The following is a 12,986-nucleotide window of genomic DNA, read 5'->3' as shown; positions in this document are numbered from 1 at the left end:
GGACAAAAACTATCCTATGTTCTTTCCCGGGACTCAAACTATCTCTATGCCAAATTTCATCAAAATCAGTTGCGAAGTTTAAGCGGGAAAGCGTAACAGACAGACAGACAGACAGACAGAGTTACTTTCGCATTTATAATATTAGTTGGGATGAAATATCAGGAATGTATACGCAGCCTTATAATTTGCTGAACAAACTTAATTATGTACTACATTGACGTTTGAAATAATTAATTAAAATGGGATGCTGCCAAAAATGATTGTCGAGTTCGTATTCATAACTAAAAAGAGGAAGTTTTTACTTTAAGCAAAGAGCTAATGTAATAAAATGAAATACATAGGTACGTGTTTTACACAATATTTTATTAGTGTTATTGAGCTTCACATTTCCATAATAAAATGAACATTACAAAAAATTATCCAAACATTTTAACAACATCCGACTATTCCAAACTTTATATTTAAGTAATTTAGAACAAAATCATTATAAATTGTTTTATGTTATCTTCCTTTCGATCAAATTAGTTTACATAGATTTCAGTTAAATGGTGATATTTTTGTGCTCCGGTTCTTACCTCTTGAACCTACAATATTTTGTTCAGACGACAGGCAAATGAAGCTAAACGCTGTGGGTTTACTTTACTACTCTCTTTAGATACTTCTTCAACTCAATTTTATAAATAACTTAACGGTATTTAATTACCTATATACATAAAATTGTTCTAAGCCCAGTCTTATCTTGACCTTGAGCTACCAGTATGCAGTACACACTTAATACCACAATAAACTGCCTAGAAAAATTACTGTATCTGCGTATCACATATCTTTCACGTCAATTTCCTACTTACAATGCTTAAATAAATTTAATAAATTCATTGACTAGACTGAGCGTCCTGCGAAACTGGCCGCAACTCCGTCGCTTCGCCGGATCCGTTGACATCAACTTCCGTGGTCGCTTTATTCAAGTTTTCAGCGGTCTCATCGTAAGCGGTGCCTTGCAGCAAAACCAATATTTCCCTCAAACTTTTGCCTTTCGTTTCGGGCACAATTAAGAACGAGAACAGCCCACCGGCCAGGGCGACTGCGGCAAAAATGGTGAACACCCCGAATAACCCTATCCAGTCCGTAAATTGCTGGTACACTTTGATGATTGTGAAGTTGGAGAGGCCGCCGAAAATGTTCAGTGAGGTCATGGCGACCGTTTTGACGTTTAGTGGGAAGAGTTCGGCTGGGAGTAGATAGATTAGGGAGTTGAAGCCGAGAGTGGAGAGAATGACTGAGAGGACGATTCCGACGAAGGCGATGATTCCATAGGGGGCGAGCTTCTGTTCGTCGAGGCGAAGGACCTCGAGGCAGCAGAAGTAGGCCGCGGCGAGCCCGAGGGACAGGGCTGTCCCGACGAAGGAGTAGATGAGCAGTGGCCGGCGCCCCAGTCTGTCCGCTAGCAGTGAGGACATGACCGCTGAAACAGGGCGTTAATTAAACTATTGATTTACCTAGGCCATTAACGGACTCTGTTACTAAAATTGTTTTGTAACGTATTTTATAAATATTCAGTATTTTAACTCAGAGGTCAAGTGGTATAGTCACGTAAACCTCAAGTTACTATGCGTTTAATTACATACATGTCGGCTCGTCAGGGATTCGAACCTCAGATATTGTGGGCGAAAATAGGGTATCGTGCAATGAGAATGAGACTTGTGTTCGAACACTTTTAATAATCGTCAAACAGAGTTCAAAACCAGCACTTAGTTCTTAGTATTACAATCTAGACTTTGTCGAGCGATAAAATAGGCACTAGGTGAAACGTGGGACAGTTCCGTGACGATGGCTTCTCTTGTCAGCGTCCGGAGCGAAAGTGAGTTCGATCCGTCCCGCCGTGACCGTTACGACTCTGTCGAAGCGCGCCAAAGCGGTGTTGCGCCGATTCGCCGCTAGGTGGCGCACTTGCGTTTCACTTTAGTGTCCGTACTCATGACCGTCTGCGACATACATAAAAGTCTTTGCCATTGACTTACGAGTATTACTCTTTACAATGACGTTATCATTAACCACATTTTTGGAATTAAATGTTCCATATTACATTTCTAAGCTAAAACATATTTTACTTGATATGTCAAGACAAAAAGTTAATTTATGAGCGGGCCCAAACATTTTGTGCATTTTCAGTCGTTATCGGTCCTTAGTGAATTCATGTCGGATAACTTCATGGTTCTTTGTTCGTTTAGCTTTGACAAAATTTTGCTAAATGCATGTAATTATAAATCATACATTTATGTAGCAAAAATGTGTTCAACTGATAACCACAATTTGCGAGTGTACTTATTTACCATCGCTTTCACTATAGAAAATTAAGGCTGAATTGCACCACCTTAACTTAACCGTAACAATAACAATGACCGGTTCTTTTTGTATGGAGTTTGACAGATTTTATACGTTTTCCAAAGTGAAAGTAAGATAGTGTAACTCAGCCTAACACTTTTCTTTTTAATGTAGGTGTGGTGGTGGATGGTCCCTACATGGCTTGACTTTAGAGGTCATAGCACACTTAGCAACTCGGAAAGGGATCAACACCGTATCGCCTTTAGCCGCGAGGCGTAGCGTTTTGCGTTAGCGGATATTATTATGTGTGCGTTGCATTACGGATTTTCATACAAACAATACTGACCGCCTCGAGTTAATACCGTTACGATCCGTTTCCGGGTTGATAAGTGTGCTTCATCCTTAAATTAACAATGCTATATAAATATTCGCTTACCAGAGACAAATCTAACGGCGCCAAAGATAATGAAGGCCGTAGACAACTCCATTTGTATCTTGCTGTCTTTCACTATAAGCCCTAGGTAATGCTGGATGACTATCGATCCCGACAGCGTCTGAGCTATTTTTATTCCTGAAATAAAACAAAAGATATAATTATACGCAATGCCTTTTAAATAATACACCATTAACATCAACATGGAATGCCATGCCATCTATCGGAGACCTTGCTTACTACATCAATTTGGGAGTTGCTAAAGAGATGGAAGAACCAAAAATGTTCGTGTGGGCCGTACACGATACTTGGTTGAAAGATGGGGTTAAATAAAGATATTGTTATGTTCATAAATAAATACCCACATAGGAAATAAAAGGAATGAAGGACCACAAAAAACGAAAAACCACTTTAGGTATTGGCGCATGTTCACTATACGGGAAATTAATAGGCTACACAGGAGTTGCAGGCGAGTGGTGGGAATAGTCCCGTATACCGATACGGGAAATTGACCGAGACGAAACTAACCGAAATGCTTGTTAACACTATACGTCTCTTGTACATACAAGGTTGTACATGCTTTCAAAATAAAAAGTTCCCATTTCGGTTAAGAAGCAACAGTATTGAATCCTTGAAAAATGGAATTGTCCTAAAGATGGCACGATTCAGTCAGTCCCCTTTAGTCATATCAGGTGAATATGGCAGCTGTTAACCACAGGATATATCTTACGAATATAAAAAAAATTAGGTAATATTATCGATATTAAAAGATCTAAATTAAGCACAGGATCGGTAATTCAGGAAATCCTTGGGGAAGGCCTTTTTCTAGCAGTAAACGTCATTTATTTTGTCTGAAACGAAAAATTGACTACAGTTCCTTACCAGCACATATCACTACCGCCTTGCGGTACTGCTTGCCGGTGATCAGTTCTTTCAGAGACCCTGAGCGTAGGGTCTCTTTCTTGACGTCTTGTCCCATTAAAGTTAGTTCATTTTCTAATTCCTGAAAAATAGAGAGCAAATATGTTTCATCATCATCATATTATTGTATGTGTGGTTAGGATGCGATTAAACCATTGTGGCGCAGTTACACTATGCGAGAAATTGATCGATACATAGTGTAAACACGGACTTCAGTTAGTTTCGCCGTGGGTCGCTCATATTTCGGTGTGCGTGATGTTGTCTAACGTGTGTTTTATCATTTTTTTCTTTTGATTGTCTATTTTTAGGGATCATAACATCAGGCAACAATTTATCTCTAGTGTACTATAAATAGCACACTTAGCGCAATATAAACGCATTATTTATTACCACACCTTCGGCCTGATCATCACTTACCATCAGGTGAGATACAAGCCAAGAGCTTCCTCGTTGTGGAAAAAAAAAAAAAAAAAAAAAAAACATTGATCAATGAGTCCTTAACTAAAAAAATCTTGTTTCACTATCACAGTTTCAAAAATCAATTCACAAACCTTCTCATCTGTGTAATTCCTGAGCATCTTCAGGGTTTTCCTCGCTTGATCCACTTTCCCCGCTTTCAAACTATAGTACGGGGTTTCTGGAATGAACCAGCAGACGAAGAAGTAAGCGATAGGCAACGCTAGCAGCATATAGTTCAGGGTATTGTACATGACGAAGGGGCCCACGGCCATGACAAGGAAATTTCCGAAATTAAACATGAATCGGCTGCTGACAGAGAGAGCTCCTCGGATTTCCTTGTCTGATATCTCGGCGAGGTAAATAGTTGATATCTGAAAAATTTTAAGCAATTAGTTTAGTATTGAATAAATTAATTGCAGACACAGAGGCAAGGCAGGAATGCAAAAAGCGCCAGAAGCGGATAAGTTCTAAGTTATTTTGAATTACAATACGGGAAACGCAATGGAATCAGGGAGCTCTAGAAGTAGCATCATGTGGTATCGTAGCTTTATAACGATGAAAAAATTATTCACTTACAGTCACAAACATCCCAACTCCTATGCCCCATAGAAACCTAATAATATACAGCAACCATACGTTTGAGGTGACCACCACTAGTATCTGAAATAACATAAAACGACATACATTTAATCATGGCTTACTTTAATGACCGTAATATACTGAGGTGCCAATTTTTTTTGGGAAGCACAAAACTGGATAATCCAATACATATTTGTATTGATACAACCTAATCGAGCTAACTGCGCACCTCGCTGGAATGCGACTCTCCCTCCCACTCACCCGCACACATCCCCGCGTTTGCCCCATTCCGTATTAGAGCGTCGATGTGACGTCAGCACAGAATAAGTAATAGTACAGGTACAGAAGGATTACTCCGCAAGACGATTTAAATAAATGCGAGTCTTGCTACGACGCGATACAGTGGAATTCAGCTCGCACAGCACTACGTACCTACAATTTTATTCACCCACAAGTTTTGTCTCTTTCTATCGCGTGCCTCTGAACTCTTCTTACGCTGTTAGGGTTGCTGTCTAGTAGTGTCTAGTAAAAAATAATTAATCTACTTATTTGTAATGAGGTACGTATGTAGGTAAGTACGCATTCATTATGGAAAACCTTGGGAGAGGCCTTTGTCCAGCAGTGGACGTCATTTTTGGCTGAAACGAACGAACGCATTCTGAGCAGTAGTCATGGTAGATTATGTTCCTATACTATCCTAAGAATTATTGATTACCTACATGGCCAACATACCTTTCAGCATCTTTGGGAAGCGAAAAAAAAGATAAATCCGGTAGATTTCTTTTCGAATTTAAACACCCGAACGCCGCACAATAATATTTCTTTCTCTTTATGTCCATTTTTAAATAATACTTCGATCATAGAATTAGGTACTACAACGCACGCCAGCGTCCTGACGGGCGCGCGCGTGACACTCGACTGATATAAGGCGGGGCGCTTCGCTGTAGGTAATTATCGGATGTACCGCGCGGAGTGAGCCAGCAGGCCTGACGTCAGGGCTGCCAGGTGTGCAGTTAACTCGACCGGGTTGTACGTCATTTGCCTAGAAAATGAATTTATTTTTGCATAGCGTTAAGCAATATTTATCGATATCATCATGTTTATTGTTTATAGCCTGTTATCTCTTGTGCTAATTAACTTGTTCTCAAGGTATAACATTAGTAAGTCAAATTACAACATACAGTTTAAAGTTGAATGACTTTTTAACTTTTCCTTAGACTTTCCCAAGAACAAAGAAAATTACATTTAGATGGTTAATAGAGAACAAGAATTAAAAGGTATTCGTACTGAACCATCCGTAAATTCTTGAACTCTATAGCATAATGATATCAGCATTGCATAATTAACCAAAACAGATACATTCTTTCAAAGCGACATCAATATTCTACTAGATAATCATGTTATTACCACGCGTACCAAAAGTGGAAAAGATCAAGGTGTTCTACTGCTTTAATCAAATCTTTTATCTTAATGTCATTTGCCTGTATAGTTTCGTCGCCAAGTAAAATTAATTTTAATAAAAATGCTATCAAGTATTATGTCTAACAGTTAATCAATTGAGTCACGTATACGGAAGAAATATTTTGAAACAAATTGACGATATTATTCACACTGAACTGTAACACATCTATCATCAAACGTACTTACAAATCAAGGCCTAGATCGAAGCATCCATTGAAATTGATTGGTAAAAGATAAAACACTTACATATGAGAATGTACTTAGGGACTCGTGAAGAATGTGTTTATATTAGTTATTACCTACTCAATGAATAAAAAGTGAACTGACAAACTAGAATACAGAACTTTAAGACAAAAACACACAAATACCAATAAACACTACATTAACTTAACTAACTAATGGTGATAACGAATTCCTTGCTACTTACTACATCGTCTGATCACGACAGTTATCCTGACCAAAGATTAGGCATGAAAAATAACTTGCATGTCACGAAGAATTGAGCAGTTATGACCAAGATGTTTTGTGACAAAAAGGCCATTTTACCGGAATTGGGGCCTAAAGCCATTACTTTATATTCACTGTTGTGTGGCGTGGATGATACGAGTATACCTACCTAAATAGATGGTGGACAATCACCTTCACGATATTTGAAATTCATCGATGCATTTTCTGTATAAGTCTCTACATTAGTCTCGCATGTTCTACTCGAAGATACTCTGGGAACCTCCTAATTTGCTTGAAACAATAAATGCTGATACTCATCATTTGGTGTCCATACGTCCATTCTAGCCATGTCAAAACCTGAGGTATAATAGAAAGAGCACTTACTGTTCCCAGGATAACTGGCAAAGCACTCCCCAGGATAGCGGCCCGCCTTCCAAACCGGTCGGAAACGAAGCGGGACACCAGGCTGCCGGTCATGAAGCCTGGCGACCCTGTAGCTGCTATCCAGGATATCTGCTCCTAAAAATAATAATAATAATAAATAATAATAATAATAAATCTTTGGACAATTTCACACAGCGCCAGCTAGCCCCAAAGTAAGCAACTTAATGCTTGTGTTATGGGTGCTAGCTTAACGGATATACTACTTATATACTTTTTTTTTTAATTACATAAATATTATACATAGTCACACCCAGACCCGTCACAGAAATTAAAATTCATCATTTCAATTTCTGCCCGGCCGGGAATCGAACCCAGGACCTCTCGGCATAGTAGTCCGTTCTGAACCACTACACCAAAAACGGCCGACTAAAGTAAAATGCCATTAATCAGATTTAATATCAATTAAGCAGTGAAGAATGCAAAGTTAAACCACTTTCTTACTGTTTAATTGTTAATGAATAGCCATTACCAATGGTTTGAAATTTAGTGCTTATTTAATTGGAACGGATAGCTTAATGCTATTTTTTATTGTGTCATTGTCTAATGAATAGTCATCACTTAATAACCCAATGGTTTAACCTCGTTCCATCTGTAGATAGTGTTGACAAATCAAGGTAGAATTAATATCGACACAATCCATCACAATATTGAACATGTGTTATATTAGAAGACTTGACGTTATCGAAATATTCATTTTAGAAGAATAATTGATAACCTTTACGCTTTACTCATCGGGTTATTTGATGTTGCAAAACACAATGACTTTCAAAATTAGGAAATCGTAGAGTCGTTTTCGGGGAAGCTAAATTACAACAGATATTAACCAAAATATAGTAAAAGTTAAAGTACTTCGTTGGTATAATTGGTTTAAGCAGAGAAGAATAATATCCATCCCCACTCTTCATGTGAATTTCGTTAAAATGTGACTTAGGGCCAAGTGGGAAGTGTAGGCCAAATTCTCCATTTACCTCTGGTAAATTAAAGGGGCGTGCTATTAAATAAATAAATTAATATCCTTGGACATTTTACACTGCGCTTCTAGTCCCAAACTAAGCAAAGCTTGTACTATGGGTACTAGACTACGGATATAAACATACTTAAATACTTTTTTTTTTGTAAATAATATTATACATTGTAACACCCAGCCCCATCACAGAAATTAAAATTCATCATTTCAATTTCTGCCCGGCCGGGAATCGAACCCGGGACCTCTCGGAATAGTTCTCCGTTCCGAACACACTAATCGGTCGACATTATTGCAGTGGAGGCAATATGATCTGTTGATGTTCGCTTAAAGGTCATAGCACACTTATCAACCCAGCAAGGCATGAACACCGTTACGTTAGTTACGTTTTGTGGATAAGTGTGCGTTGCAGCACGGAGTTTCATACAAAAAACTGACCGCCTCGAGTTGATACGGTTACGATCCGTTTCCGGGTTAATGTGGGCTTCGTCCTTAAACTTACTTTGGTGGTGTTCATACTGGTCTCCTGGTCTCTCAGCTTGGGCAGCACCGGCGTTGTCCATGACAGACACACGCCCGTGGCCACGGCCCCCAGGCAGACTGCAATTTGATACGTTAACCAAGGTACAGTCAGCAAGGGGTTATTGATACTACACAAAATACAAACGTCACACTTTTGTAATTACATTGAAAACAAAGTATAACTTTTTAAAGCATGCTATTTTCAGGAACGGTTCTAATTGTGATTATTCAGTTTGAAAAAAAAAGAATTTTAACAAAACAAAAAGTGTGACGAATCTAGACATGCTTTTTGCAATCACGAATCGACTTTGAAACAAATAAACAATAATTCAGCAATGTAACACAAACAGCTTTTGATTTGCGGTTTATGATTTTATTATTTTCATGTTCTAAACTAAAACGAGGAAATAGTGTGTTGTAGACGTACAGTCAGCGTCACATAGTTCGTGACACCCAAAGTGGCCAAAAAGTTGACAACAAAATCTTATTCCAATTCTAACAAAGACGGTTGCGAACTTGGCTACTTTGACCTTGTATGGCTATGCGGCGGAACACAGCTGATCTATTACAAAAATTTTATGACCTGACTTATGTATTTACCTGTGATTTCACAATAAAACAATTTGAATTTGAATTTGGGTGTCACAAACTATTTGGCGTTGACTGTACCTCCACGTAACCGTCTAGGTGTTGATCATCAATGTAAACAGTTGTTATTGTTTATGTAAATTGCGGAAAGCACATAAAGAACACATTCGATATAACAATTTATTGTTTACCCTGAATTTGACGCGTTGGTTGAAGTAAAGTGGGTTACTAAGACAGAGGTCGCGGGTTCGATCTCGACTCTAACACAATATCTATACTAATATTATAAATGCGAAAGTAACTCTGTCTGTCTATCTGTCTCCTTTTCACGCCTAAACCACTAAACCGATTTTGATGAAATTTGGCATAGAGATAGTTTGAGTCTCGGGAACGGACATAGGATAGTTTGTATCCCGCTTTTTGAAACAGGGACGCGCGCGATATAGTTTTTCTGTGACAGACAAAATTCCACGCAGGCGAAGCCACGGGCGGAAAGCTAGTAATCTATACAACTGTTTAGATCTAGGACTCTAGGTGATTGCTTTCTATGAATGAATAACAGTATACAGTTTAACAGAAAAATGTATTCAAGGTGCTAGTTTTGTTTAGTTGAGAATTAGATTATGTCGGATAAAACGTCTAACAACTTAGGTTAAATTAAACAATTAAGTACTACTACAATTATTTTATAACATCAATTACTCGATCGTTTATTGCATCATCATATCATCATAGAAATATAGTAAACCATATTTCTATGATCCGAGATATCAGCGCATTGTTTTAATTACAGCGTAAGCGTGATATTTATATGTAATATTCTAAAAGTTTCTAACTTCTCTATAAATAAGGATAAAGTCAATAAAATTCGATTAATATTTAAAATGTTAGTAAAAATATAATCGTGTGTATTTTCTATACGCATAACGTACGAGTAGATACCTAATATTGCATTTTTTTATTTTATTTATTAACTTCTGTCCATATACTCTTGGTCCGTACTCTTGTAAGTTTATGAATATTACAAAATTAGTAAAACATTTTAAACAAATCTCGCAAAAAATATTCAATGAGTTCAAAAATTGATAACTTACCAGCAAAAGTCACCAAATATTGCGCCTTTCTGTTCCCTTGCGACATTTCGGCGGCTACCACACAAAAACACACACACTAAAACTTTTCACAATTAGACCAGTTTGTCTAATATTTTTTTATGTTTTTCACACATCACTCGACGCGCAAAATGTGTGTTCAGCCACAGTTAACATAATAGTGTTCAACCTTTGATGATTCGCGCTCCGATGTTGATGCTATAGTGGCGGGAGATGTAACCCATGTGGCCTGCACGCGTTTCTAAAGTCGTTATCGTTTACTTATCGTTCTGTGACGTAATTGAATTTGACGGCTAATGGCATTGGCGGTTAACGGCCAGTTGCAATTGACTAATTAATTATCAGGTCATTAGAGGTGCAAGATCGTGGACACCTCCACACAGCATGCAGACGGCGTGTCGCCGCGGCCCATGACTTTTGAGTGTTTCTCTTATTTTTATAATTTACTACTGATAGGGTAAAAAGGTTATTTTTACTAGTTTTTTTTTTTATTCATAAAATATATTTTGACGATTTGTAAGTAAGTAAGTACTATTTAATTAGTTTTGCAAATAAACTTTGACTTTGAATTGAGCAATTATCGAATACGAAAAGGTTGCACCTGAGCAAACACAGCCCTACACATACGATGTGGATCTTGAATATATTAGTTTAGTAAAACAAGAATAAGTATTACCTGTTAGCCTCTGAGCAGTTTTAAATGTTTAAAAATTTTCCTCACTTATTGCGTTACTCCTATAAATTGTGTAGAGTTAGTCCACCAAATACTACAGAGATTTTTTGAAAGCAGTTGTGAATTTTTCAGGTAGAGTCAGTTTATGAACAACTTGCTGCGCATTTCTTGTCTTCTTCCTAAGCTGTGAGCCAGTTCCAGCAGCGTAAGGTACATCATCATCATCATTTCAGCCACAGGATATCCACTGCTGAACATAAGCTTCTCTCAATGATTTCCAGATTGGCCGGTTTGTAGCAGCCAGCAGAGGTCGTCTGGTCATCTTGTGGGTGGACGTATTACGCTTCGATTGCCTAATGCGATGCGATACTCTATCTAACAAACATTCTTGTAAATAGGTGCGTATTAGACTAGGCGCAGACCACCGATTTTTAGTTGGCCGATAATTGGGCCCGATTTTAATTTGTATGAAGAATCGGCCAAATCAAATCGGTGTAATGTGCGCACTTCCATACATGCCCATACTGATCAACTGCCCGACTAAACTATCGGCCGACGAAATGGACGAATAGTCTGCGCCTAGGCTTAAAGAAATTTTGTTATATGTAGTTGGAAATATAACAAAATACACGCCATTGGCTGGCACCTAGTGTACCTACTTTAGCAGTATTGAGGAAAACAAACGACTAAAAAAATATCGCAGTTAACGCAATCATACTGATTGAATTCAATTAAAAGTATTATTTATTAACCTATGATTAAAAACTGTTTAGCTTTCTTTCGGCTTCATCTAAATTATTATAGAGGTAATGGCCCATTGCTACGGCAATACAAATAATTATTACAAGACTGTCTGATGAGCAAGTACTTAATGGTTGATACCTATACATACTTCATTCATATCAAAGGATAATATAGAAAGGGTCCTGTAATAGTACAAGTAGTCCTGTGGCCCTGTGTAGAAGTGCAAGCACGAACGCTCTCGTTGGCCAGTTTTTTCTTCAAAGATTGAGATTATGGTTTATTTAACAAATCTAACCACCGTATTTACGTTTATCAATTACCAGTATCAATGGTAGGTCAATATTAGTATATTGACATCTGATTCAATTGATGACGAGGTTACTGATACCATAGAGCAAGGTCATCCTTATCGCAAATCTGTGAGCATTGAAATCATTTTTTGAGCTATTTATATGCTACAGCACATCAGACTACATTTTATTGCAAAATAGCACTTAATAACAACTACATAAGATGTCACAATGTTTATCTTGATCTACTGCCGTCTGTATAACAGCGATATCCCGGATGGGTGTGTTACATGAGTGTCATGCCCTCTGATAAGGGATCAGTTATAGCAACATTTAAGCCACGATAGCCGAACGGTGAAGGGGTCGGACTGGCCGACTCGTGATCCGGGGAACGCGGGTTCGGTCCCCGCCGCCGCTCGACTATTGTGGTGAGCTCACTCGTGACACAAGCATATTTAGCTTAGTACGAGGGGCTAACGGGAGTATTAGTAATTTGTGTAATAACAAATTACTAATAATCTTTCAAAAAAAAAAAAAAAATTATGCCGCGTAAATATAGCAATAACACGTGGTGATAATTATTTACAAATTACAACCCAGTTGAATATACCCTCTCCATATAAATGAGGATATCCGTAAACGAACTAAAGTCGCTGACTAGCCCGACGGATTAGCAAGCGGGTAGGGCACATAGTACGCAGAACAGACGGCCGATGGGGCAGCAAGGCTCTGGAGTGGATGCCGCGTACCGGAAAACGCAGCGTGGGACGTCCACCTACAAGTTGGACCGACGACATGATAAAGGCTGGACGCAAGCCGCTACCAATCGATCAACATAGAAATCATTGGGAGAGGCCTATTGTAGGTACACATTAATCAGAGTAATAATCAGAGTAATAAATTAACTCCATGAATGAACAGAGCGTATTAAGTAGCGTCCTGCGTTCCCACATCATTGCCCAATACAATCAACAATAGAAAACAATAGTTATACTGTTCCTTGTATGTGTCGGCGGCTGAGCCCGCC

At 38.3% G+C, this 12,986-nt stretch overlaps 1 protein-coding gene across 1 annotated transcript; it reads right to left on the bottom strand.

Annotated features, from left to right (window-relative positions):
• Positions 1–387: 387 nt before the first annotated feature.
• LOC114353810 (facilitated trehalose transporter Tret1-like) lies at positions 388–10,461 on the bottom strand. Its single transcript, XM_028305930.1, has 8 exons — positions 10,235–10,461; positions 8,533–8,630; positions 7,007–7,141; positions 4,712–4,795; positions 4,228–4,506; positions 3,638–3,758; positions 2,759–2,893; positions 388–1,462 (listed from the first exon to the last, which is right to left on the bottom strand). The coding sequence occupies exons 1-8, from the start codon at positions 10,278–10,280 to the stop codon at positions 873–875; spliced, it is 1,488 nt and encodes a 495-aa protein (XP_028161731.1). The 5' UTR covers positions 10,281–10,461; the 3' UTR covers positions 388–872.
• Positions 10,462–12,986: the final 2,525 nt, after the last annotated feature.

The sequence above is a fragment of the Ostrinia furnacalis genome, unplaced genomic scaffold (genome assembly GCF_004193835.3).
Source record: "Ostrinia furnacalis isolate ACB-3 unplaced genomic scaffold, ASM419383v2 OfSCF1818, whole genome shotgun sequence".
Classification (NCBI taxonomy): domain Eukaryota; kingdom Metazoa; phylum Arthropoda; class Insecta; order Lepidoptera; family Crambidae; genus Ostrinia; species Ostrinia furnacalis.
Note: the sequence above shows the minus strand (reverse complement) of the source record. Positions and strands in the feature narration are given on the sequence as shown.